This window comes from Myodes glareolus, chromosome 7, assembly GCF_982192425.1.
Source record: "Myodes glareolus chromosome 7, mMyoGla1.1, whole genome shotgun sequence".
NCBI classification, from domain to species: Eukaryota; Metazoa; Chordata; class Mammalia; order Rodentia; family Cricetidae; genus Myodes; species Myodes glareolus.
This window is the reverse complement of record NC_142032.1, coordinates 56,486,593-56,513,174: the sequence shown is the minus strand read 5'-3', so window position 1 is coordinate 56,513,174 and position 26,582 is coordinate 56,486,593. Positions and strand designations below refer to the sequence as shown.

The following is a 26,582-nucleotide window of genomic DNA, read 5'->3' as shown; positions in this document are numbered from 1 at the left end:
AGTGTTTTTTCTATGCTGCACCCCTAGCCTGGACCTCAGTGATTAAGCCTCCTTTTTGAGGTGGGGTGCCACAGTTGGTGGCGCCAAGGAGGTTGGGCTCAGAGTGTCACACCTGAAACTCATTGCTACTGGATCTTCATAGTGGACGGTGACACATGCACTGAGCCCCTTAACCCCTGTGGGTTAAATACAGTTCTCTTCTTTTGAAGGCTCTGTTAGACCTTTGCCTTTCCATACCCCGACGTGACTGGCTTACCCTAGTACCAGGATCAGTGGCACCGTGAGCAGCTAAGTTGAGCCTTTGGCCTACTGTACCTGTGGCTGGAGTCCATTCAGGGTGGGTCAGCCAGGTGGAGCCCAGGACTTCAGACCCAGGTGTCTGGAGTTCCACTTCCTCCTGTTAGCAGAGCTAAAGCTTTGAGTGTCTGCTGGGTTTCTGTGGACTCCAACCTGAGCCAAGGACTAGGAAACTGCCCTGTGGCAGGTCAACTAGGGTAGTATAGTAGTCTGAGTTTAAGTCTTCCCCAATTAGCTAAAGGTTCTTTCCTTAGCCTCATTCAAATCTGGGAATGATGCAAGAAGGGGCCATTTTTTTCCCCTTTATTGAGGTTTTATGCTACATGTTCGCTGATTTCTCAGGAAGACCATTAAGCCTTCTGTTTTGTGTAAGTTAAGACAGACAAAGGAAGTCTACCGGACAGTAGCTTTGTAGCTTTGTTTTTCTGCAGTGCTGGTCATTGACCAAGGGCCTGATGCATACATAGTAGCTGAGCACTCCGCCTTTGAGCATAGAGCAACCAACAGATTGGGAATTGTGTTCTATGGTAGAGCTAAGAATGATACAAACCCCAAAAGTATAAGCCTGCTGTCATTTGATAAAGAGCTGTGGTGCTGCAGGACTGCCTCTGAGTCCCGAGTGTGTGGTGACTGCAAAGTAAAGACCAGCAGACCCCTGGCTATAAAACCAGGTTCTTTATTTGGAATTCAAAAGCCAGAAGTGGGATGGGTTGGAGAACTTGACTCAGCCTGCTAAGGGGAGGGCTAGGGTCCCTGGAAACCGCTTACCTGTGGCCAAGTGTGTCCCCCATGTTGCCCTGCCCAGGTGGGGCTGGGGGGGCAACCACCTTTGGGCCTGGGTTCGGGCAAGGAAAAATGGGTTCCACTGTGGGCATGTGGCTAGTGACAGCTTTGGTAGAGAGAGGGGCTTCTCTATGGGGAGAGGGTAGGAGGTGAGGACGTTGTCACTGAAGGTTTCAGAGGAGCATCTGATTTCACTAAGGCTCTCCCTTAAGGGCAACAAGGGTGTTTCGGAGAAGCAGGGTGCTGGCCTGCAGAAGAAAAGCCCTTAGAGTTCTCTGAGGGCTAGTACTGTTGTATCCACTGCTTAGCCTGCAGGCCCCCTTCCTAGTACCCAATGAAAAGAGAAATACTGGCCCCAGGAGAGGGCCTGACTACACTGGGAAGATGGGAGCAGCACAAGAGCTCAGAGAGGGCCCATGAGTGCTTACCTTGGCATGCTTGAGCTCCAGCTCTGCCAACTCAATGAGATTCTTACGGAAAGAGGAGACGCGGCGGGACTTGAAGTCCATGAGCTCTGGGGAAGAGTGAAAAAGTAAGGACAGTCAGTCAGGGTGGATTCTCACTGGGACCATGCCAGGCTTCAGAGCTCACCCTGCTTGGCAGAGTCAGAGAGGCGCTCAAAGCGCTGGCAACACAGCTGTTGGTGGCTCTCCGCTGGTCGCACTTCCCGGTTCCTTGTACGAGCTTTGTCCAGCGCTTTGTTAGCGTTCTCGTAGTCAGCCAGTGCCCGAAGCCGCCTGTACAGCAGGTCCTAAGGTCATCAGCACAAGATGACTGTTGCCATGGATTCTGCTGCCTGCCCTCCCCACATGGCCTCCATCCCTGAGAGTACCTTGGGCCACCTCTCACCTTGGCTGCTTGTGAGTCTCGCATGTAGTATCTCAGCATGTCAGACAGCTTCAGGTCCTCATCAGAGGCTACCCGACCTTCCAGTTTCTGTGTCAGGAAGATGAGACTGGGAAGGGGACTTGAAAAAGGAACTAAAGGGCTGGAGGCCCTTCCTCTACATTTCCAGGATAGAACTGTAGATCAGGTTCTGAGTTTCAGCAGGCAGGCCAGGGAAGTGTGTGCATGTGTGCAAGCCTAGTGAACCACAGACTCAGTAGGTTACATAGGCAAAGCAGAGTAGGGTGGCCATGACCGGATCATAAAAAACCCAAAGGACAAGCTAAGGGCTTTGTATCTTGGGTATAGGCTTGAGTGGACAAGGTCCCTGCAGGTCCTTAAACACACATTTCAGAGAGATTGGTATACTCCATGGACTTGTTTGGGAGTTATGTATCTCAACAGGATGTTGGTGGCTCAAGGCAGTCTCCCAGAGGTGTGGTACACCCCCCATGCCCTTCTCCCGCTCCCACCCCCACCCATCTCATACACTCACTCAGAATGGCATGCTTTTTGCATGTCTTCATTAATTTTGGTTTTTGTTTTGTTTTTTTTGAGACAGGGTTTCTTTGTAGCCCTGGCTGTCCTAGAACTAGGTCTGTAGATCAGGCTGGCCTGAACTCACAGATATCTGCATGCTGCTGCCTCCCAAGTGCTGAAATTGAAGGCGCACACCACCATGGCCTGGCTCCATTCCATTTCTTTGTAATTCCATTTCTAGAGTGGGAGTCACTAAGCTCACCCATCACACAAGGCTCTCTACAGAAGACCCTGAGTGTAGAAGACAGTACTTACCCTCAGTCGTTCAAAGAGCTCTGCCAGCTTCAGGAAGCTCCTGGGAGGTGGAAGGCAGGGATCTGGGGCAGCTCAAGGCCTCTCTGCCCTCAAACCCTCCTTGGAATCTTTTCTCCCCTAACCCCTTCAGAAGCTTCTGCACAGCCCCTCCCCCAGCCTGGTTTCTATAGAGTGCACACCCTCTTGGGTACACACAGTATTGCAGGCATAGGAGAGGACAGGGAAATGAGTCCTTACCTCTTCAGCTGGCTGACTTCTCGGGTTCCAAGACTGCTCAATGCAGCAGACAGAGGTATATAGTCGTCTGCCAGACCTGTTGGAGAACAATCCCAATCTGAGCCCCTAAATCTACATGTCAAGCCCCACCCACGGTGAGAGCCCCTCAACCCCTCATACACTTGTGGGAGTGCATGACACGGTCGGCCCTGTGGCAGGTGTCTCGAATTCGGGTATGATATTCTACTAGGAAGGTCCTCTCGTGCTCAAAGAAGTCATCTACCTCCTACAGGATGGAAAGAGAACACTTCTTACCCACTCAGCAGGAGCATGGTGGTACCAACACCCAGTGTGCCACCATTTCCTGGCAGCCCACAGCAGGCCCAACCAGTGGCTTCCCTCCCACAGCCAGAGGGTCACCTTGAGCCCCGATATGCCAGTGATGAGGACCTCGTCTGTAGATCTGACAATGCTCCTCAGGAACCCTCCCAAGACCTCCTTTCTGTTCTTCTCTCGAACACTCAGCTAAGAAGAGGGTGAGATGCTAGGGTGGGGCATTGGACCTTCTACCATGGTCAAATGCCACCCACATGGAGCAAACGGAGACATTCTCAGGCCTGGTTCCCCAACCCTGGTCTCAGATCCCAGCATCCTCAACTCACATCCTGGCTGTATTCCAAGAAGACAGAGAAGTTGTGATCCTGCCGCAGGGTGGGATGGGCTGCCAGGCGCTGCAGGAAGACTTCATGCATTGCAACAGTCTTCTTAAAGATGGCCAAGTACTCCCTGTAGACAACCACAGTGAGCTCCCATTATCATAGTGCCCCTTCTTCCTCAGCAGACCTGGGGCTAGAGGTCAGGCTCTATGGACATCTGTCATAGTCAGGGAAGAAACCCTGGAGCTCTAGGGCGGGGCTGGGGTTTGGACACTCACGCTTCTAGCTCCTGCTTCATCTTGGCAAACTCTTCCCGGGTAATGGAGCTGTCGCCCTCACCCAACTTCTGCAGCTTTTCCCTTGAAGCCTCGAAGTCTGGCCTGGGAGGGGCTGGGGGAATCTGCTCAAAGGAGGGATGGATTGCCAAGGAGGCCATCACAGCCTGAGTCCTAACCCATGTTCCCAGCCTGCCCCTCGCAGCCCAGCCCGGCCCCTCCTCACGATAAGGCCGGCGTACTCCTCATTTTCCACATAGGTGTCATGTAGCCAGATGAATTCCTCGTGCTGGCGAACCACTGAGAACTCAGGCTGGGCAAAGTGAGGGAGGCCACTCTGGAAGCCCAGAGACATGCATAAGACCTCATCTCCCCCAAACCTGCCCTCACCAAACCTGCTAAGCAGCCACTTTTAGCATTCCCATCCTGCATCCCATTTGAAACCTGTGATTTCATTCAGGAAGGTGGGGCCTCAGCCAAAGGCAATCAAAGCTCAGGGCGGGAAGCTTCACTGATTCTGCCTCCCATCCCAGGCCATCTGCCCATCTCCTGGCCAACAGGCCACCATACCTTGGTTTGAACAGTGAACTTCACCTTGTCCCGCTCACTCACTGCATCAGAAATCTCCACCTGTAAGGAGCTCTCTCCCTGCAGATCCACCGGCATGGAGGAAGGCTGTGGGGTGAGGGGGCAAAGTGGCTAAGTGAAGACACTTTGTCCTACCTCTCTGGAGACCCTGCTCAGAGTGGTACCACTACTAACCAAACACTTCCCCAGCTCCATCCTCAGGGGCAGGCAGAATGCTTTCATTGTTCTCTTTGGAGGATCCTAAGTCCTCACTTAGATACGAGAACTGCTTCTTTATAGAACCTGCATGGGCTTTTAAATGCCTTTGTGCGTGGTGGTGGTGCATGCCTTTAATCCCAGCACTTGGGAGGCAGAGGCAGATAGATCTCTGAGTTTGAGACTAGCCTGGTCTACAGAGTGAGTTCCAGGACAGTCAGGGCTACACAGAGAAATGCTATCTCAAAAAACTAAAAAAAAAAAAAAAAAAAAAAAAAAAAAAAAAAAATCTAAAAAAGAAAAAAAAAAGACTAAAAAAAAAGCCTTCATAAGCCTGGCTTGGTGTCTCATGCCTATAATCACAGTATTTGGGAAACTGAGACAGGAGGATTGCTGTAAATTTAAGGCCAGCCTGGCATTAGATAAAGTACTGAGTTTCAGTCAGGCCGGGACTACAGAGTAAGATCCTTTCCCAAGCAAAAGAAAACAGGAGTGGAGTTACAACCGTGGGAGACCAAGAGCAAGGCCAACAGGTAAGTGCCAGTCTCTGCCTTGGTTGTGTTAGCAGAGTTACCAGCATGCAGTAGTACATGGGGCTTAACTTTTGTTACCCACTCAACAACATATTATGCTCTTACCAGGGATTTGGATTTTTATTATTACTATTTATTTATTTAGGTGTTTTTAAAGGCAGCATCTTACTATGTAGCCCTGACTGGCCTGGAACTCGATACATAGATCAAGCTGGTCTTTAACGCCTAACAATTCTTCTATCTTGGCCTCAGTATTAGGATTACAAGCAATGAGCCACTGTGCCTAGCTTCCCATAGTATCGATTATCACTATTACTACTACTGTTCTCATTATTTCTTGTGGTACTGGGCATGGACTCATGCCTCAATCTGGCAAAGCAAGTGTTCTACCACTGATCTAAATTCCAGTCCTAGTTATTTTGTTTTGGTTATATACTTACTTATTTTTGAAAGAGAGTCTCTGTTACCCATTGCCTGCCTGGAACTCTATGTAGACCAGGCTGACTTCAAACTCACAGAGATCCATCTGCCTCTGCTGGAATTAAATCCCAGTGCTGGAATTAAAGACATGTGCTGCTACACCCAGCTCTACTTATTTTTATAAATAATTACAATACCTTGCTAAATGCGTCATTAGTTTTTAGGCTCTTCTAGATTTACTACTGATATAATCCTATAACTTAAAAAGCTTTACTCTTTCCTTTCCAGTCTTTGTTCCTGTTCCTGACTTACTAGTCCTAGACTACAGTGTTTAAGAGAAGAGATAGGCACGGTGATAAAGGAAACCCTTGGTTGTTTCCAATCATAAACAATGACTTTCCAGTTGGGTGTGGCAAAGCACACCAGCACTTGGGAGGTGTAGGCAGGAAGATCAAGAGGTCAAGCCCATAATAACTTTAAGAGACTGTAGACAGAATTCAAGGCCAGATCTGACTATGTAGTGAGTTCAAGGAAAAGAGATCTGTAAATTCGAAGTCAGCCCCTCGTCTACAGAGTGAGTTCCAGGATGGGCTCCAAAAGCTACAGAGAAACCCTGTCTCGAAAAACAAGAACAACACTAAAAGAAAAAACAAAAAGGAAGGAGAGACTGGAGGGTTGTTGAGACGGCTCAACTGGGATGCCACCTGCTGCCAAGCATGATGACTCCAATGTCATCTCCAGGAATCACACAGTAGACAGCAAGAATTGACTCCCTCAAGTTTTCCTCTGACCTCCACATACCTGTGGTGATTTAAGAGAAAATAACCCCCAAGGGTATGGCACTATGTGCTGGGTGGTTCTGTGTGTGTCAACTTGGCACAAGCTAGGGTCATATAGGAAGGAGCCTCAGCTGAGGAAATGCCTCCTTGAGATCCGGCTGTAAGGCAAATTTTAAATTTAGTGATCAGTTCTGGAAGGTCGAGCCCATTGTGGGTGGACCCATCCTTGGGCAGCTGGGTTCTATAAGAAGGTGGGTTGAGCAAGCCATGGGAAGCAGGTCTGTAAGTAGACTGCTCCATGGTCTCTGCAATAGCTCCTGCTTCCAGGATCCTACCCTGTGTGAGTTCCTGTCCCAGCTTCCTTCAGTGATGAACGGCAATGCTGAAGTATAAGCCTAATAAAATAAACCCTCTCCTCCCCAACTTGCCTTTTTTCATAGTAATAGAAACCCTAATTAAGACACACTAATAGGAGGTATGGCATTGGAGTGGGTTGGCCTTGCACGTGGCAGTGTGTCACTGTGGGGACGGGTTTTGAGGTCTTTGTTCAAATTATGTCCAGTGTCTCAGACCACTTCCTGTTGCTAAGCTCCTTCTCAATTCTCAGCTCCTTCTCCAGCACCATGTTCATCTGCATGCAGCCATGTCCCACCATAATGATAATAGACTAAACCTGTGAAACTGTAAGCTGGCCCAATTAAATGTTTTCCTTTATAAGAGTTGCCATGGTGGGGAGTGGGAGGGGGTTGGGAGGAGGGATAGAAATGGAGACTTTTGTATTTTAATAAACTTTGAGAAAAAAAAAAGAGTTGCCATGGTGATGGTGTCTCTTCACAGCAATAGAAACCCTGACTAAAACCCTTGTCATGGTACTCCCTTCTCCCAAATAAATAAATAAAAATGTAGTGGTGGCACATGTCTTTAATCCTGCACTTGGGAGGCAGAGGCAGGTGGATCTCTGTGAGTTCGAGGCCAGCCTGGTCTACAGAGCGAATTCCAGGACAGGCTCCAAAGAGAAACTGTCTCAGAAAACAAAATCAGCGCCAATTCTGGAAGCTGTAGCATTTGTTTTGAAAGCTCAAGAAAACCATGTAAAGGGAGAAGGAAAGAAATGACTACAAAGTTGTCCTCTGACAGCTGATACATGCTATGACACTCACATGTATACATATATGCACATGCAACAGATTTTTAAAAAACAAAAACCAAACAGGTATATTTATCTACCTTTTATCATACATATCCTTAGATGAGGCTGATTTTTATCAAATTTCTCTCCCTTTCTCAGGATAGTTATGTGCATGTTATTCTGTTTTAAATTTTTTATTTTGGGGCTCATGAGATGACAGCAGTTAAGAACACTACTGCTCTGGGGTTCAATCCCTAGCACCCATCTGGCAGTTTACAACCATCTGTAACTCCAGTCCCAGGAAATCCTATCTATGTCTTCTGCACCAGATGTAAACACTGCACAGACATACATGCAGACAAAACACACACCCACACATGGGCTAGAGAGATGGCTCAGAGGTTAAGAGCACTGACTGCTCTTCCAGAGGTCCTAAGTTCAATCGCCAGCAACCACATGGTGGCTCACAACCATCTGCAATAAGAGTTGGTGTTTTCTTCTGGCCTGCAGGCATTCCTGCAGGCCGAACACTGTATACATAATAAATAAATAAATCTTTAAAAAAAGAAACCCATACACACATTAAATAAAATTAAAAATAAAGAGAACTGGGGTTCTACCACCCATGTTAGGCAGCCAATAATTGTCTAACTCCAGCTCTAGGGGGCCCAACACCCTCTTCTGGTCTTTGTGGATACCTGAATTCATATACATATATATACCCACACAGAGACATAGAATTTAGAAATAAATTTTTTTTTTGTTTTGTGAGACAGGGTAGTGTTATGAAGCCCAGGCTAGCTTCCAACTCTAGTTAATTTTCCTACCATTGCCTCCAGAGTGCTGGGATTACAGGTGTGTGACCACCATGCCTGACTCTGCAGCTTTCAGGAGGGGAAGATCAGGAGTTTGAAATCAACCTGGGTTACATGAGACCCTGTTTAAAAATAACAATAAAAAAACCCCAACAAACCCATGCCAGGTGGTGGTAACATACACCTTTGATCCCAGTACTCCTTTGGCAGAGACTGGCAAATCTCTAAATTGGAGGCTACCCTGGTCTACAGAGTGAATTCCAGCCTGAAAACAGAAAACCCAAACATCAGCAGGTGACATGGCTTAATGGCTCTGGGTGCTTGCCACCAAGCCTGATCAGATCCTCATATCCCCCACTATGGAAGGTGAGAACAAGTTCCTATAAACTGTCCTCTGACCGCTACACGTCCATGGCAAACATAAGCATTCACACACACCATAATATCTGTAAATGAAAAATAATGTCTCTCTCTCTCTTACTCTTACTCTCTTTCTCTCTCTCTCTCTCTCTCTGGTTTCTCAGTGAAGCACTAGCTGTCTTGGAATTCTCTATAAACCAAGATGAGCCTCTACCTCAGAGATCCGCCTGCCTCTGCCTCCCAAGTTCTGGGATTAAAGGCAAGCACCACCACCACGGCCCAGCACAGGTACAGTATCATAGAATTATATCAATTCTAAAAGAAAAAATAAACCGAAACACATCTTAAAGGTAATACACTTTAATTATTGTGGAAATATGCTTCTCCCATCCCCATATTTCTTATTCTTCCGCCTTGAACTTGAGAATCCCAAGTACTTATTTCAGGAAGCCGGGACTGTACCACTGGGTTCCGGTCTGACCCTGCTCTGCTCGTCTGCCAAAGCCTCACAGTACTGCGTGGGCCAGTTCTTGGGATCTTGATTGTGGACTTTGGCCACAAATTTAAGAACTTTCATCTTGCTGGTTTCCAGATTTGCTCGTGGACCCCACTGGAGCTCACAGTCCACGGGATCTGTGTGGGGTATCCGTCGGGACTCCAGGTAACGCTGTCTCACGAAGTCTTCAGTAATGAGTTTCTTCGGATCTCCAAAAACGGAATGCTTCTTGGTGGGATACACCCCCAAACGACGAAGAAAATCCCAGACTTCGGTTTCCGGGATGCTGTGGCCATTCATAAAGATGAGCCCTAAAATAATCATCAGGAGGCCGGTGGTGGGCGTTCCCTGGTCGCCTCTCATCTCAGCATCCTCCTCCACCGGCTCCAGGGTGTTAATGAGGATGTAGGCGTTGCTCTTGGGTTCGAGTTCTACCAGTTTGTACCCGAACACATAGTGGAGACGCTCGGCAGCCAGCTTGAGCAGGTCTGGGAAGATGTCCTTGTAGTCACGGATGACGTGCTTCAGGATACCGGTCCGCTTGATGGGGATCTTCCGCTGGTCCTTAATCAGCAAGAACTGCACCAGCTCTGCCACCTTCAACTCCAGCTGCTTCTGGGTCCGGAGTTCCGGGGCGGGAGTGGCCTGGGCCGGGCGGGAACTCGGCGACAAGGCGCCTGCACTGCCCTGCGAGGCATCGGGGCGTCCGGGCCCACTCGGGACCTCTCCAGAGGCACCCAGATCACGGTCGCTGCCGCTCCCGGGCTGGGCACTAGGGCAGCTCCTGCTCCTCGGCTTTTGTAACATGACCAGGCGGCGAAGAGATGCTTTTGTAACTGGCAGCACCGGGCGATTGGGGGTCGTTTGTACCGGGCGCTCGCGAGGGGTAGGGGGCAGGGGCGGCGGCATGGGGGGTGTGCGCGACGACAAACCAAGATTCCTGGTTGGATTTGTGCTGGATCTCATTGACTGGTTTCAAATGCCGAGCATCTTACATTCCTAGAATACTGCCTTGCTAAAGAACTACCATCCTGACACATTAATTTAACTTGAACATATTTTACGGTTTGCGTCCTGGTATATCTTTCTCCTTTCTCTTGCAATGCTGCGGCGGATGGACCCAAGGTCCTGCACAGGCTAGCAAGCAGCTATCGTTAAGACTTAGTTTTCTGTTAGTTTTTGGTTTAAAAACTATTTTAAAAATTTACAATCACCTGTTTATTTATGGGGGCAACGTGTGGCAGTCAGAGGACAACTTGGAAGGAATCAATTCCTGCCTTCCACCAAGTGGTTTGGGGGCTTGAACTCAGGTCAGCAGGCTTGGCAGTCTGAGCCAACTGGCTGCCCTGTCTGTCTAACCATCTGGAGTGGCTGGGTTTACTGGCATGAACCATCGGTCAAACTCTTCTCTCTTTCCCTCAATGTTTTTGACAGTTTGGGAAGGGTGATAAAATATACGTCAGTTTTTGCTTTTGTTCTTTAGAGACAATGCCCTATGTAGCTGACGACAGCCTCATACTCTTCAGCATGCCTGCATCTGCCAAGTGTTGGCCACATTCTGCCAATATATGTAATTTAGACTGGTTCAGTGGGTAAAAACACTTGTTGCATAAAGCCTGGGGACCTGAGTTTGCTTTCTGGAACTGGAACCCATGGGGTGGGGGACAGAATCCCCAAGGTTGTCCTCTGATCTTCACACATCTCCCATGGCAGGTGTCTCTGTCTCTGAAGGGGCTCTGCCCAGCTCAAGTGTGGCGAGCACGACTCTACCAGGCCTTGCCCTGCCCCCATTCCCTCTGTCTAGCTAAAAACCATGAGATTACATTCCTAAAGCTAACCCCCAAGGTCCGTTCCTTTATCTGGTTACTCCTCCTTTTGAGGTTGATGACCAAAGTCTTGCTATTAAAGTATTGAAGTCCAGTTTGGTGGTGGTGGTGGCCCACGCTTTTAATTGCACTCGGGAGGCAGAGGCAGGTGAATCTCTGTGAGTTTGAGGCCAGCCTGGTCTACAGAGTGAGTTCCAGGACAGTCAGGGCTGTTACACAGAGAAACCCTGTCTTGAAAAAATAAAACAAAACAAAGCAAAACAAAAATGTTAAAGTCCAGCAATCTAAAGTCCCCTTTGGTTCACCTAATTAACATAGTCAATCAAAATATACCACTGCATCCACATCCTAACCCAAACACAGACCTCCCCTTTCTCGCTTCTTAAATATTATACCTGCAAGGCCATTTGCTGCTGTTTTGGGGCCTGAGCCAGAAAGCAACCATTTTAACTTTTTCTCCATTCTTAATAAAGGATCTCTCTGTAGAAAAAAGGTGTTTGAGTGTAGTTTGTGCCTAATCCAGGGTCAGGGAAGAAGCCCCTGCTTTGCTGGGGGGTGGAGTATCTCCAATCTCTCCCCCAACGCTATATCTTCCAGCAGACTCAGTTCTCAGTGCCCATAGTCACTTACTGTAACTCCAGTGCTAAGGTTTTCATGTCTCTGGTCTCAGAGGACACCGGATCCACACGCAGACACATACACACATTATATTGAAAATGAACCTTAACATTTAAAATTTAAAACAAGCCGGGCAGTGGTGGCGCATGTCTTTAATCACAGCATTGGGGAGGCAGAGGCAGGTGGATCTCTGAGAGTTCAAGGTCGGCCTGGTCCCCAGAGTGAATTCCAGGACAGCCATTGCTGCACAGAGAAACCCTGTATTGAAAAACCAAAAAATAAAAACAAAACGAAACAATAAAAACAATCCCACTGGAACCATCATTCTTCGAGGTACAGGCCGATGGCACAGGGACATTCGTGCTGTGTAGCTGTTGCTATCTTTCAGTTCTACTTTTTTTAAAAAAAATTTTGTTTGTTTTTCTTTATTTTAGTTTTCAAGACAGGGTTTCTCTGTAGATTTGGAGCTTGTCCTGGAACTAGCTCTTGTAGACCAGGCTGGCCTCGAACTCACAGAGATCGCCTACCTCTGCCTCTTCAGTGCTGGGATTAAAGGCGTGTGCCACCACTGCCTGGCTCTCCTTCTGTTTTTTAAACTAATTGTGGGGCTGGAGAGATGGCTCAATGGTTAAGAGCATTGGCTGCTTTTCTAGAGAACCCAACATCAACATGGCAGTTCACAACTGCTCACAACTGTCTGTAACTCCAGTTCTGATGCAATCTTCTGGCCTCCATGGGCACAAAGCACGAATATTGTACACAAACAACACATACAGACAAAATACCCATAAGCATAAAATAAAAACTTAAAGTCAGGTGGTGGTGGTGCATGCCTTTAACCCCAGCACTGGGAAAACTGAGGCAAGCAGATTTCTGTGAGTTCAAAGTCAGCCTGGCCTACAGAACAAGTTCTGGGACAGTCAAGACTACACAAAGAAATTCTGTCTCTAAAATCAAAAAACAAAAACAAAAAAATTAAAACAAGCAAAAGATTAAAAACATTTGTATGGCAGAAATGATGGTCCATACTTCAGTTATTTATTTAGTTATTTTTAATCAAAGGCAGGCAGAACTCGGTGAGTTCAAAGCCAGCTTGAACGTCTGGACTGCACAGCACTTTTATGCACACATGTACATATACTCAGACAGACAGACATACATGGAGACATTCACATAAATAATGAAAATAAATCTTTATAACAAAGTTAAAAAGGAGAAGTGAGATACATTAAGCATAACGTAGAGGTATGAAATCCCAGCAATTAGTAGGCTGAGAAAGGAGGATGATGGAGAATTCAAGGTAACCTGGGCTACACAATGAGTCTGGGCTACATTCTGAGAAAGACAAGCAGAGGCTGAAGAGCTGGTTCAGCATAAAGAGTAACTTGCTGTTCTTCATAAGAATAAGTACGGTTCCCAGCATCCACATCAGTGGCTTATAACCCTTTGTAACTCCAGCTTCAGGGGACCTGATACCTTTGGTCCCTGAGGACCCCTGCACTCACAGTGTCATACCACATGCAGACACACACACCACATGCAGATACACACCTACACACACCACATAGAGACACACACCTACACACACCACATGCAGACACACAAACACACACACACCTACACACACCACATGCAGACACACACACCTACACATGCCACATGCAGACACATACACCTACACACACCACATGCAGACACACACACCTACACACACTACATGCAGACACACACACCTACATAAAGTTAAAAGTAATTTTTTAAAAATATTTATTTATTATGTATACAATATTCTGTGTATGACTGCAGGCCAAAAGAGGGCACCAGACCTCATTACAGATGGTTGTGAGCCACAATGTGGTTGCCGGGAATTGAACTCAGGACCTTTGGAAGAGCAGACAATGCTCTTAACCACTGAGCCACCTCTTCAGCCCCCTAGAAGTAATTTTTAAGATCTTAAAAAACACAAAACAGGTGGGAGGCTAGGATACAGGTAAAGTGCCTGCTCTATAAGCAGAGGGCAGGGCTTCCCAGAACTCAAAAGAGCCAGGTAGGCATGGTATACCATTTATAACCCTAGCTATGACCGGGAGAGACGGGATATCCAGAGCAAGCCGGCTAGCCAGGCTAGCTCAAAAGGCAAACTTAGGGATCAACTAAGAGACATCAATATGGGCCAGAGAGATGGCTCAGCAGTTAAGGGCATTTGGCTACCCTTCTAGAAGATCCAGATTCAATTCCCAGCAACCACACTATGGTTAATGACTGTCTATAACTCCAGTTCCAGGGAATTCTGACTTCCCCCAGCACTGACTGCACATGGGACACAGACATACATATGGGAAAACAATCATAGAGATGAAATAATGAAATAAAAGCAAATATTTTCAAAAAAGAGACATTAACCTCAGACCTTCATGTGCACAACTAATACACATTTGAACACACATAGCAAGCAAAAATATGGGACCAAGAAAAAATACAAAGTAAGATGGTAAGTTTTTAATCTACTATATGGGTAATTTCAAAAACTGTAAATGTCCTAAACATTTCAATTAAGAGCCAAGCATTTCAGCTGGGTATGGTGGGTCAGATATGTAATTCCAGCATTTAGGAGGCAGAAGTAAAAAGAATTACCAAAGTATGAGAAAAACAGAATTATATAAGGAAACCCTATCTCAAAAATACTCAATTAGGAGAACTTGCTGCTCTTCCAGAGGTCCTGAGTTTGATTCCCAGCCACCACATGGTGGCTCACAACCATCTGTAACGAGATCTGGTGCACTTTCTGGCGTGTAAGCATACATGCAGAATACTGTATACATAATAAATAAATAAAATATTTTAAAAAACTACAAAATGACTTTCTCTACTTTAAAATAAGCTAAGACATTTTTCTTTATATATATCACATATATAAACTATTATTTTATTTTATGTGTATGAGTGTTTTGCCTGTATGCATGTCTGTAAACCTTGTGTGTGTCTGGTGCCTGTGAAGGTCAGAAGGGACTATCTGATGCCCAGATACATACACAATAATAAAAAGATAATAAACATAAGAAAAATTTAAAAATAAACATAAAATGAGGAAAACAAATAATGTGGTTTTAAAACTTTAAATATATTTTTATTTTATGTTCATTGGCATTTTGTCTGCATGTATGTCTGTGGGAGAGTGTCAGATCCCCTGGAACTAGAGTCACAGGTAATTATAAGCTGCCTTGTGGGTGCTGGGAATGGAACTTGTGTCCTTTGGAAGAGGATGTTATGGTTTAAGTAAAATGGCGCTGTTCACTGAGTGGCCCACGACCCACATGGGGCAGAGGATCTCAGGCAGGGAGCCACGTGGTGGGTGAGAGACCTAGATGGATAGGCACACCATGCAGAGTGAGGTTGGACATTTATTTAGTGGGTTATAGAAGGGAAAGGGGAGAGGAAGAGAAGCAGAGAGAGAGAGAGAGAGAGAGAGAGAGAAGAGGGGGATAGGAGCCACAGCAGCAGCTACCTCTTTGGGAGAGAGATGGACTCAGACTGGAAGCAGAAGGAAATTCCACCTGCCTTGGCAGACTGGGAAGGGAATGGGTAGGGCTTGTCTATTAAAGAGACAGGACAGACCATTACAGAGGAGTCATTTCTCCAGACCCCCCAAAAAATATAAATTTAAAGAAATATTAATACACTAGATAAAATCCTAGCAGGGTGAGAAAGAAAGAGAAAATATGGAAGACAAGAGGAGAAAGGGAAGAGGGAGAATACTAATCACTATCAGAAATTAAAAAAAAAAGAAAGACTCCCAGTGATGATCCAGCAGACATAAGGAAGACAGTAGGTATGACTGGAGAGATGACTTACTGGGGGAGAGTGTTTGCTGCCCAAGCATGAAGATCTGAGTTCAGATCCAGCACCTATGTAGAGATCCATGTTGGGGAATTTCACTTTAACTAGGCAAAGATGTGCTAAATTTGTGTATGCTGCATTTGTTTAACAATGTAAGTAATGATGTGTTGCTGTTTCTCCTTGCCTGCCTAAGGCAACTGACTGATCTCCATGTAATGAGTTGGGTGCTGGTTGGTGGCCCAAGAGAAAGCCTGCTACAGATCTAGGTTGTAGTAAAGAACCATGTTACAGCAGGAAGTGGAGACACAAAAACTGCTTGGGCTTACTGACTGCCAGTTTAGCTCCAGGTCCAGCGAGAGACCGCTCTAAGGGTAAGGCAGAAGGGAGAACAGTGCACCCTGTTTGCACACTTGGTTTCCATATGAACACATATAAGACACACTCTCACACACAGGTGAGAAACAGCAGTATGTATCTGAAATCCCAGTGCTCAGAAAACAGAGGTAGGAGGATTGCCCCTGAGCTGAGGCCAGCCTGGATCTCATAGTGAGTTCCAGAGCAGCCTACAGAAGAAGACCTTGCGAATCAGGATAGTTGATCAGTCTAAGATGCTTCACTCAGAGAGAGACCTGTCCTGAAGCTAGGCTCTGTAGACCAGGCTGGCCTTGAACTCCACCTGCCTCTGCCTCCCAGGTGCTGGGATTAAAGGTGTGTGCCACTACCGCCCAACTTTTACCTTTTTATTATTTATTTTCCTTGTCTTTAATAAGATTAATCAAATATCTTCTATTTTTACACTTCCTCCCCACTATACTTTTGCTTGTATTTATTATTACTGATAATTTTTGAAGTTTTAAGGATCAAACTGGGGACCTTGCTAGGCAAGCAATGTACCACTAAGTCGCACTTTCCAAGTTCTTTAATGTTCCTTTTAATGTCTCTACATTTAAACCTTAAAAATTTATGTGCATGTGTGTGTCCATGAGTATGCACATTTGCCTGCAAGTACCCAAGGAGGCCAGAAGACGGTTTTAGAGCTGGAGTAACAGGCAGTTGGGAGCCTCCTGATGTAGGTGCTGGGAACCAAATTCAGATCCTTTGCAAGGGCAGCAAGAGCTCTTAACCACTGCACCATCTCTCCAGTCTGCATCTACATTTGAAAGATGTACTTTGTGAAGACTGGATCTAACCTAGAGGACTTTCAGAAGATGGCCCCTACATCTGGGCTGCACTCATCAGTGTAATGGTTCGGCGCACTCTCAGGACATATAGTAACCCGTAAGATAATAGCAACAACAGCAACCCCAACAGCACAAATCAGCAACACTATGTCTGGCCTTATAATACGCTAGGTATTATTCTAATAATGAAATAAATTTATATATTCAAGGCAGAGTCTCACATTGTAGCTTAGGCAGGCCTCAAACTGGTAGTAATCCTCCTGCCTCACCCTCACAAGTGCTGGGATTACACCTGGCTTCTAATCACTTTATAAACATATTCCAAGTGCATATATGTATAAAAATAATAAATGTGCATACAATAACAATATGTATATATGCATAAAATAATATATGTGTATAAAATAACACATATGTATAAAAGAATGTGTGTATAAATAACGTTATATATGTATAAAATAATATATATTCTTCTGCGTTTGAGACAAGATCTCCCTACATAGCCCTGGCTGACCTAGAACTCTCCACGTGGACCAGGTTGGCCTTGAACTCACTTCCTGCCTCTGCCTCTGGAATTCCAGGATTAAAGGTGTGCATCACCTTGCCTGGTTACTTATACATACTTTCTAATATGAACATATGTGAGCAGGTTCAGTCCCTCTTATTTCTCCAGATTCCACTTGAATCCCACTCTCAACTTCTTGGATTCTCTGACCATCCCAAGTCAGACCATCCCTCACTCTCCCCACTCCTCCCCTCTTCAAACTCAGGCAGCCTAGCTCCCTAGTCCCTGGCTTCCTTCTTGATGTCTATCTCTACTCAAATCTACTTTACTTGGTGGCTGCTTGAGGGAAGTGTGACTTCCAGAATGGACCACAGAGGTTCCATCCTTACCTCTGCCACAGCTCGCCAGCGCCTTCAACTCCTACCTCAAGTGTGTATTTCTGCAAGTCCCAAGACAGTAAAGATCTTCAATAACTATTGAATGAAGTGAATGAGGAAAAGATGAAGAATGAATGGATGCTTTCCTAACTATAGGAACACAAACACACAGGTGAGCCTGTAAACCCGACAGCATTCCTTCTCCCTCACAGTCACTCGCACACTGCCTTGTTCTCCCCATCAATTCCATCCATGCAGGCTGAGGTCAAACCCTGGTTATCTTTGTTATCCTCAACCGGCTCCTCTGCAGGGGCCATAGAAGAGCTGCATTCTCTTGCTCAGGTCTCGCTCCCTGCTTGGTAAGTTATGATGGAGAGAGGTGGAGTAGGAAGGGGTTTGCTTCTTTCCTTTACCTTGCTCTCTTTCCCAGCCTCCTGATGAAGCTCCTCCATAGTGCTCCTCAGCTGGGACATACAAGAATCCTACAGCTGGTCACGGCCTGCGCGTTCCAAGAGCTTGGATGAGGGGACCCTGTAGGGATCCTATCAGCTGATATTGACACACGCCGCCACCTCTCTGGGTGGTTCCTCTAGCCTGCTTCTGACTGGGCACTAGGTCAGCCACGCGAGCTGCTATTGGCTGGGAGGCCTGTCGATCCTGTGCCAGCTTTTAAGGGGCACCAGAGAGCCGGTCCAGGATAGGCCCGAGCACGAGGCGGGGATGATAGGGGTCACGTGTCGGTCCCGCGGGGGTTGGGGGGACCCTACAAACTCGGCAGTTCGAGGCCGGGTCTCCTTCCATCTGGCGCGCGCAGTTGCACATGCGCACTAGAGCATCTTGGCGCCACCAGGCGGTGGGCGGGGCGGGGAGTCCGGAAGGGGGTGAGGGTGGGAGGGAGGGTTGGGTAGCGGGGGAATGGGGAACCCGAGTGAGTCAGGGGGGCTAGGGCCTAAGGCAGGCGGCAATGTCTGTGGAGAAAGAGGTTTCATTCAAGTTGCCACACCCGGACCCGAAAGTACGGGGTAAGCAGTTTAGGAGGCCGCGGGGCCGTAGTAAGGCCCGGGCCCGGGGCGCCTGGAGCAAGGCCCACGTCCACAGGCGATCGCAACCCGAGCCGTACTGCAAAAAGGCGCAAGTGCGAGAGAAAGAGAAGGTGTGGACCCCCTGGAATGGACTCATCGTGATTGGGAAGAGAGTGGAACTCTTGGACAGAAACCTGCAAAAGTCTAAAGTGTGGGACCCAAAGTTGGAATCTGAGAACTGGAAGCTGGAAGTCGTGGGGAAGAAGATTTCGAAAGAGAGATCGGGCCTGCATCAGGAGAAGGTGGACACGAAGCTCTTGAACAGTGTAGAAAGGACGTCACAGGCTCCAGCAAGGTTGGATGATATCCCAGAGATTTGGGGACGGCAGGAGGACAGACCCAAAGCTGGAGCTGTATCTGAGAGTGCAGAGATGACAGCAGAGTCTGAAGAAAGATTGAAGTCTAAGGACAAATTGAGAACCAGTGGAGGGGACTTGAGATCCAGAGGGGATCAACTTAGGCAGAATGAGGAAGTGGAGTCCAGTGGAGAGAACTTGGTGTACAAGAGAGAGAAACGGGTGTCCACGGGAGAGAAGGTGGTGGGCAGGGGAGAGAAGCGGTCTGTTGTAGAGAAAATGGACAGTAGAGAGAAACGGGGGTCCGTCAGAGAGAAGTTGTCGGACAGTGGCGAGAAACGGGGGTCTATCAGAGAGAAGTTGTCAGACAGTGGCGAGAAGCGGGGTTCCATCAGAGAGGTGTCTGACAGTGGCGAGAAGCGGGGGTCCATCAGAAAGAAGGTGTCGGACAGTGGCGAGAAACGGGGGTCCATCAGAGAGAAGGCGTCGGACAGTGGAGAGAAACGGGGGTCCATCAGAGAGAAGGCGTCGGACAGTGGAGAGAAACGGGGGTCCATCAGAAAAAAGGTATCCAACAGTGAAGAGAAGCGGGGTTCCATCAGAGAGAAGGTGTCGGATAGTGGAGAGAAGCGAAGTTCCATCAGAGAGAAGGTATCAGACAGTGGAGAGAAACGGGGGTCCATCAGAAAAAAGGCATCCGACAGTGGAGAGAAACGGGGGTCCATCCGAGAGAAGGCATCCGACAGTGGAGAGAGGCGGGGATCCTCCAAAGAGAAGGCGCAGTCAAGTGATGAGAAGCTGAGATTGAATAGAGAGAAATCAAGTTCCAGTGAAGGAGAGAAGCCGAGGACTGGTGATAAGAACCTGAAATCCACTGGAGATAAACTGGAGTCAAATACTGAGGAAGCACAGTCTGATGAGATGGAACTGGAAGAGCATTCAAGACTGGGAAGTACAACCGAAGAGGACACAGAAAGAGTGATAAATATTACTGGTGATGAAAGTGCAGTGGAAAAGATGAGTCAGGACTTGCAAATTTCCGAAAGTCTGGAAGGCAGAGATGAACAAGAAGGAGCGGAAAAAGCAGGGGAGATTGACAGTTTTGTCTTGGACAATGGGGAAGATACCGCCCATGAATCTGTTCCTATGGAAGAGAAAGACAAAATTAGAGAAGGCTCCGTGGAATCAGGTGGATGAAGAATTGAAGACAAAGGAGATTGGAGAAGAATTGAAAGTCAAAGAGAAGCTAGAGCAAGGCCAAGCTCTGTTGGCCCCGAAGGGTAAATATGAGTGAGCATTCCGGACCTAAAAGGAGCTTGGGACTGGAGGAGAGTTACTGGGCACGAGGCCAAGCCAGTATCAACAGAGTGAAGAGTGGAAAAGAGGGAGTTGGGATCATTTTAAGGAGAAAGATATTTGGTAATGAATGCTAAGAAGAAGGAAACTGGCCGCTATGTTCTTGAAGAACTGTTTGAGTCTAGGGCGGACTGGATTTTGTCAGACATGTACATGGCCGGGGTGTGAGATGAAGGAGAATGTCAGAAAGAACAGATCATTGCAGGGCAAAGGGTGGCCACTGAGGGTTGTGGGAGAAGCAGCCAACAGGTGAGGTGTCTGAAGCTGACACCAAAAACTGAGGGGCTCCAGCAGGAATGAAACGGGAAGAGGAGTGGTCGAATGAAACGGTGGACCGGTGACTAGGTTTGTTGATACTTTTCTACAGTCTGTGCAGCCAGTTTCCCCATCTGTTCTGACAGTCAGTCCTCTTACAAGAGCCCTATGTATCGGAACCAGACTCATCCTCACCAGTAACTAATCCCATTTCACAGGTTCGCTTCACCCTCACGTCTGATTTGAACTGCACATATTCAGTGTGAAGGTGAATTCTATTTGCACCTGAATTGTCTCCATTCACTTTTTCTTTTTTCCTCGTTTTTCAAGACAGGGTTTCTCTGTGTAGCCCTGACTGTCCTGGAACTCGCTCTGTATACCAGGCTGACCTCAAACTACAGAGATTTGCCTGCCTTTGCCTCCCGAGTGCTGGTATTGAAGACATGTACCACCACTGCCCAGCCAATCTTTCACTTTTAGTTATTTATCTGATCACGTGATTATTATTATTATTATTTGGTGTGTGTGTGTGTGTGTGTGTGTGTGTGTGTGTGTGTTGGTCTAGATATGTACCCCTGGAACTATATGTAGACTAGGCTATCCAGGCTGGCCTTTCAAATACAAAGATCTACCTGTCTTTGCCTTCCAAGTACCAGGATATTTATTTCTTTTTTGAAACAGTGGATTCCTTTTAGCTCAGGCTGACATCAAACTCTCAACCCTTCTGAATGTTGGTAATACAGGTTTGTTCCACTTGATTTAAGCCTTTTATATCTTATCCATAATCTACCCTCTTCTCAAGGAACAGAAAAGGCCTCAAGTATCTATTGTCAAGACTCTGTTATTGAGCTGGAGAGTTGGCTTAGTGGGTAAGGGCACTTAGTGTTCTTGCAAAAAACCTGGTTCTATTCCCAGCACCCACATGGAGGCTCACCACCTCCTCAGGCACCAAGCACAGATATGGTGCACAGACGAAGACACATTAGAAAATAGAAGACTCCATTATCAAGACAAATGCTTATGTCCTGACAGTGGAGGTAGGAGAGTGGATAGGAGAGGAAGAATCTTCCACCAAGCCTAGCATGGTGGTGCATACCTTTAATCCCAGAACTCAGGAGGCAGATCTTTTAGTTCTAGGCCAGCCTGGTCTACAGAGTGAGTTCTAGGACAGCCAGAACTACACAGAGAGACCCTGTCTCTCAAACTTTTTTTTCACCTCCATTTCTCCTCTGGTTATTTTTTAAAAGCACAGTTTCCAAATATAAACTGCATATTGTGTTATAAGCATATGATAGCCTCATGTCTTTTGTCATTGTTGTTATTGGTGGTGGTGTGAGTGTGTGCACGTGTGTGTGTGTGTGTGTGTGTGTGTGTGTGTAGATGTAGTCCAGGCTGGAACTCAATTTGTGATCAACAATGACCCTGAATTTCTGATCTCCCTCCCTCCGCCTCCGGAGCGCTGAGATTGCAGGTGTGAGCCACCACATTCATCTTATGTGGTGCTGAGGATGGAACCTGGGGCTTTGTTCATGTTAGGCAAGCACTCTGCCAACCCTGATACATCTCCAGCCTTCATATATGCTTTGACAAGGTCTCAGTCTGTGCCTCAGTCTAAAATTCACAATGCAGCCCAGGCTGGCCTCAAACACCAGCATTACTCCTGCCCCAGCTGGGATTACAGACGTGAGCCTCTACGCTTGGCTGCCTTATGCCTTTCCCTTAAGTTTCCTGAGTATAGATTCTTGCCTAGGTTTTCCCACAAGACTCCAAAAGATTTTTTAAGCTCTTTGCTATATTTTTGTGCACACGGTTAACCCTAAGATAATTTCCCCATCCCTCCTCTCCTTAATTTGGTCAGTTGCATCATCTGATAGCTTCCAGAGAAAGTGACTATTTGTGCCAGTCTTTTCCTCCTCCTCCCTCTCTCTGTCTCTCTTTCTGTCTCTCTCTCTCTCTCATCTTACTATGCTCAGCCTGTCTCAAACTCCCAATCTTCCTGATTTAGCCTCCTGAGTGTTAGAATTACAAACCACATCATGCCTGTAGTAGTTGTTAATTATTGGTCTTTCCCCTCCAGCATGTAAGCTAGAGAACAGACATATGTGTCTGTGTGTCTTTGGGGGCTGCCCTAGTCCTAGCACATAGTATATATTAAGCATGTATTCATGGAATCAGGCTGTGACATTTGTTGACTTTACCCATTTCAGTACCATCTAACATCAAGGGATAAATCTTTGCAATAATTTCCCTTCTTCTCAGACTGTCTCTTGGCTCTGTGGAGCTTGCAGGTGTGTGTTCCATGTCTTAACCCGAACTTTGTCTGGGCACAGGAAATAAACTCAGCAACTTGAGGATGCACTTTGTTTTTCTCTAGCATGGCTCCTGGGACACCAGACCTATTTTTATCCTGTTGCACAGCATTCTATGGATATGGCCTGTTTTCTGCTCTCTGTCCCTGATATTTCTGCCTTTCCCTTCATCCGAAGCTAATTAGTTGCTCTTTCCTCCATTTTCTGAGAACTCTGATCCCATAGTTGGACAATAAAGTGAGGTGGTGGGACGGGTGGAGTCATAAAGATAAGCTTCTGATGACAAAGATCCCTCTGAATGGGATCTTTTTATGCATTCATTTGAAAAATGTAAAGAGATTTATTTCCACGTGTATGAGCTTTTACTTGTGTGTATGTATGTGCAGCACATGGGTGCTGTGCCCACAGTGCCCAGGGAGAGAGTGTTGAACCCTTTGGAACCAGAGTTACAGATGGTTGAGAGCCAAGTTCTCTGCAAAACCAACAAGTGCTCCTAACCACCAGGTCATCCCTCCAGCACTCCAACTAGTGCTCCTAACCCCTGAGTCATCTCTCCAACACTCAACTAGTGCTCCCAACTACGAGTCATTCCTCCATCACTCTATTATTATTATTATTTTGAGGCAGGATCTCGCTCTATACTCTAGGCTGGTCTTGAACTTGTTATGTAGCCCTAGCTGACCTCAACCTTTTGATCTTGTCTCAGTTTTCTTTTTTCCTTTTCTTTTTTCTTTTTGAGTTTTTTGAGACAGGGTTTCTCTGTAGTTTTAGAGCCTGTCCTAGAACTAGCTGGCCTCAGACTCACAGAGATCCGCCTGCTTCTGCCTCCCGAGTGCTAGGATTAAAGGCATGTGCCATCACCCCCCGGCCATGTCTCAGTTTTCTATATGCTGGGATTACAAGTGTGCATGGCCATGCCTGCCTTTCTTTGGTCATAAGATCTTGTTGCTGATGAACGATACTGATAGCATTTTCTGACTTGTTATGGTATAGGCCATGTATAACATGAGGGCCGGCTTGTTGGGGTTTCTGTCCCACCCGGTACCCCACAACCGGCAACTCCCAATGAAAATCACACACAGGACTCCATAAGATTATAAAGCTGATTGGCCCATTAGGTCAGGCTACTTATTAGTTCTTATGACACATATTACCCCATTATCCTTATTTACGTTAGCCATATGGCTTGGTACCTTTTTCAGCTGGGCAAGTTACATGCTGCCTCTTCGGTGGTCTGCGCAGGAGTGGCAGAGGAAGCTTCCTGCTTCCCAGAATTCTGTTCTCATTGCATCACCTCTACTTCCTGTCTGGTTGACCCACCTATACTTCCTGCCTGGCCAATTAGCGTTTTATTAAAATACATGATTGACAGAATACAGACAATTCTCCCACACCAGCCATGCACTATGCTTGCTCCCTATCATCTAACCCTTTGCTCAGTTCTTTGCGATGGGAACTACTCCGCTACCCCATTTACTCCACTCTACTCAGAGGAACATTCAGCTCTGGATGTCCTCATTTCCCAAAGCAAGCTCTGCCTGGGGTAGCAAGAGCCTTTCCCCATTTTGCAAGCTTCATTCAGTGAAGCTTGCAAAAATCACTTCAGTGGCAAGTTTTTTTTTTTCTTTCTTGAGAGGATTTTTTTTTTTTTTTTGAGACGGGGTTTCTCTGTAGCTTTGGAGCCTGGCCTAGAACTCATATTGTAGACTAGGCCGGCTTCGAACTCACAGAGATCTGCCTACCTCTGCCTCCCCAGTGCTGAGATTAAAGGCATGTGCCACCACCACCTGTCTGTGACAAGTCTGTAAGAACATAAACTCGGGCGGGAGGTAGGGCTCAGCTGTTAAGAGCACCAGTTGTTCTTCCAAGGGACTGGAGTTCAGGTTCAGTCCCCACATGGTGGTTCACCACCATCTGAAATTCCACTTCTGATGCCCTCTTCTGATATCCTTGGGCACTGCATCCATGTGGTGTACAGACACACATGCAGATAAAACATTGATATATATATATATATATATATATATATATATATATATATATATATATATATATACTTTTTAAAAAGAACCTAAATGTAAAAAGCAGTGTTTACTTTCTTCCCTAGACTTGTGTCTACCTGAGACCATCATTTGAAGATTCCCCTGAGCTGAGGTATTGTCATCTCTTTCAGAGACTCCTTCTTGGCACAAGATCAAGACAGCATTTGCCTTTGTATGGGAAATGACCTACATACACATCAGGAAATACAGATTCTGACCAATCGTCAGCTTTCTCTTCTCTGGCTGGGTGAGTTCTTTTCCCGAGCTGTCAGGTGCATTCTCCCAAGACCACAGACACCTGTGAAGTCTCTATGGCAAGTGCCAGCTGCCTTCCACATGCAGACGTGCCCAGCTTTCTAGTTAGCCATGAGGTCTATTTGCTTATTTGTTGAGACAAGTTCTTACTCTGTAGCTAAGACTGGCCTGCAACTACTACATCAACTAGCCTGGCCTTGAACTAACAGAGCCCTGCCTGCTTCTGCCTTCAACAAGCTAGAATTAAGGGTGTGTATTGCTATGCCCAGGCCTCCATTTTAGCTGGAAAGTTCTTGCTATGTTCCCCAGATTGGCACTGAACTCATGATTCCCAAGTAGCTGAGATAATAGGCCCACACAAATCTCACCTGTCTTGGTTTTGTGTGTTTAATAACCTAACTTAATATTAATAATAATAACTTAACCTTTTCTGCTTAAGTTAACCAAGATGGACATATTTCTGGCAGTTAAGAGCTTCTGAGTGGATTTCATGTGTCCCTGTTACCTTTTTTTGTCTTTGTATCTTTCCAGTAGTGTTCCTTTTCTTTCTTTCTTTCTTTCTTTTTTTTTTGTTTTTGTTTGCTTGTTTTCAAGACAAGATCTCACTATGTAGCTCTGGCCATCCTGGAGCTCACTATGTAAACCAAGCTGGCCTCGAACTCACAGAGATCCACTTGTCTCTGTCACTTGAGTGCTGGGATTAAAGGTGTACACCACTATGCCCAGCTAGATCTGTTTTTCTTATAAAAGGATTCTGAAAGTATTGTCATCATCATTATTATTTTGGCTCTTGTTTCAATGACCTAATTCATTCAGCAAGCAATGAATATTTGTATGCTGGCTGGAATTGTAGGGGAAAATAGGACCAGCTCCTTGTTTTTTTGTGTTTTTTCTTACTCTAGGACAGATGTACCAGCAAGTGCATCCTAAGGCACGATGAGATGGGTTTAAAGAGGCTGGGTGGACCCAACTGCAGAGGCAAGTTAGTAAGACATCAGAAAATGTTCTGTAGCAGAGATGACTATTTGGAGCTGGACTTAGAAAGGTAAGAAGGGCCAGGTGCAGTGGTGCAAAATTTTAATTCCAGCACTCAGGAGGCAGAGGCAGGTGGATCTCTGTGAGTTCAAGGCCAACATGGTCTACTTGGAGAGTTCTAAGCTAGTCAGGGCTATATAGTGAGACTATGAAAAAAAAGTAATAAAGAAAGAAGAGGAGAGTAAGGAACAGGGGCCATACAAGTGGACAGGGAAGGCAAATTATAACAGAAAGAGAAGTGCGCTGAGGGCCATGATGGGAAACGAAATGGCTTTCAGGAAAAGGCAAGGATAGATAGGGTAAGGCTAAAGTAGGAAGTCCAGGGTAATCAGATATGAGCATGGGAAGAGCCTTGATGAAAGACTTTAGACTTTGCTCTCTAAGGT

General features: G+C 46.4%; 3 protein-coding genes across 7 annotated transcripts in view; 1 reads left to right on the top strand and 2 right to left on the bottom strand.

The window, feature by feature from the left end:
* Positions 1–957: 957 nt before the first annotated feature.
* Positions 958–18,118, bottom strand: Snx32 (sorting nexin 32). Of its 2 annotated transcripts, XM_048458049.3 has the most exons (13): positions 17,980–18,118; positions 4,478–4,582; positions 4,134–4,244; positions 3,911–4,032; positions 3,639–3,762; positions 3,397–3,501; positions 3,157–3,262; positions 2,998–3,073; positions 2,761–2,800; positions 1,930–2,016; positions 1,672–1,831; positions 1,509–1,594; positions 958–1,328 (listed from the first exon to the last, which is right to left on the bottom strand). In XM_048458049.3, the coding sequence occupies exons 1-13, from the start codon at positions 18,037–18,039 to the stop codon at positions 1,275–1,277; spliced, it is 1,236 nt and encodes a 411-aa protein (XP_048314006.1). In that variant the 5' UTR covers positions 18,040–18,118; the 3' UTR covers positions 958–1,274. The 2 variants fall into 2 exon arrangements, with proteins under 2 accessions (XP_048314006.1, XP_048314005.1); XM_048458048.3 differs by having other exon boundaries at positions 958–1,594.
* LOC125415665 (non-structural maintenance of chromosomes element 3 homolog) lies at positions 9,071–10,203 on the bottom strand. Its single transcript, XM_048458086.2, has one exon. The coding sequence runs from the start codon at positions 10,186–10,188 to the stop codon at positions 9,169–9,171; it is 1,020 nt and encodes a 339-aa protein (XP_048314043.2). The 5' UTR covers positions 10,189–10,203; the 3' UTR covers positions 9,071–9,168.
* A 367-nt stretch (positions 18,119–18,485) lies between the features above and the next one.
* Positions 18,486–26,582, top strand: part of LOC125415651 (uncharacterized) — a 46,348-nt gene continuing 38,251 nt past the window's right edge. For 2 of the 4 annotated variants that reach the window (XM_087908211.1, XM_048458040.3), the window contains exons 1-3: positions 18,486–20,645; positions 25,038–25,153; positions 26,064–26,206. In XM_087908211.1, coding sequence (XP_087764337.1) covers positions 18,531–20,141 — 1,611 coding nt within the window. In that variant the 5' untranslated portion in view covers positions 18,486–18,530 and the 3' untranslated portion in view covers positions 20,142–20,645; positions 25,038–25,153; positions 26,064–26,206. The remainder of the gene's footprint in view (positions 20,646–25,037; positions 25,154–26,063; positions 26,207–26,582) is intronic. The other 2 variants (XM_048458034.3, XM_087908212.1) reach the window with 1 other exon arrangement.

Bases quoted from the DNA above. Each gene is read 5' to 3' on its own strand.
- LOC125415665 (XM_048458086.2), bottom strand. From the start codon at position 10,188: ATGAGATCCAGCACAAATCCAACCAGGAATCTTGGTTTGTCGTCGCGC.
- Snx32 (XM_048458048.3), bottom strand. From the start codon at position 18,039: ATGTCCCAGCTGAGGAGCACTATGGAGGAGCTTCATCAGGAGGCTGGG. The intron at 3,074-3,156 runs GTATGAGGGGTT...GTTCTCCAACAG, and splicing joins TGTCATGCACTCCCACAAGT to GTCTGGCAGACGACTATATA. The intron at 2,801-2,997 runs GTAAGGACTCAT...TCCACCTCCCAG, and splicing joins GAAGTCAGCCAGCTGAAGAG to GAGCTTCCTGAAGCTGGCAG.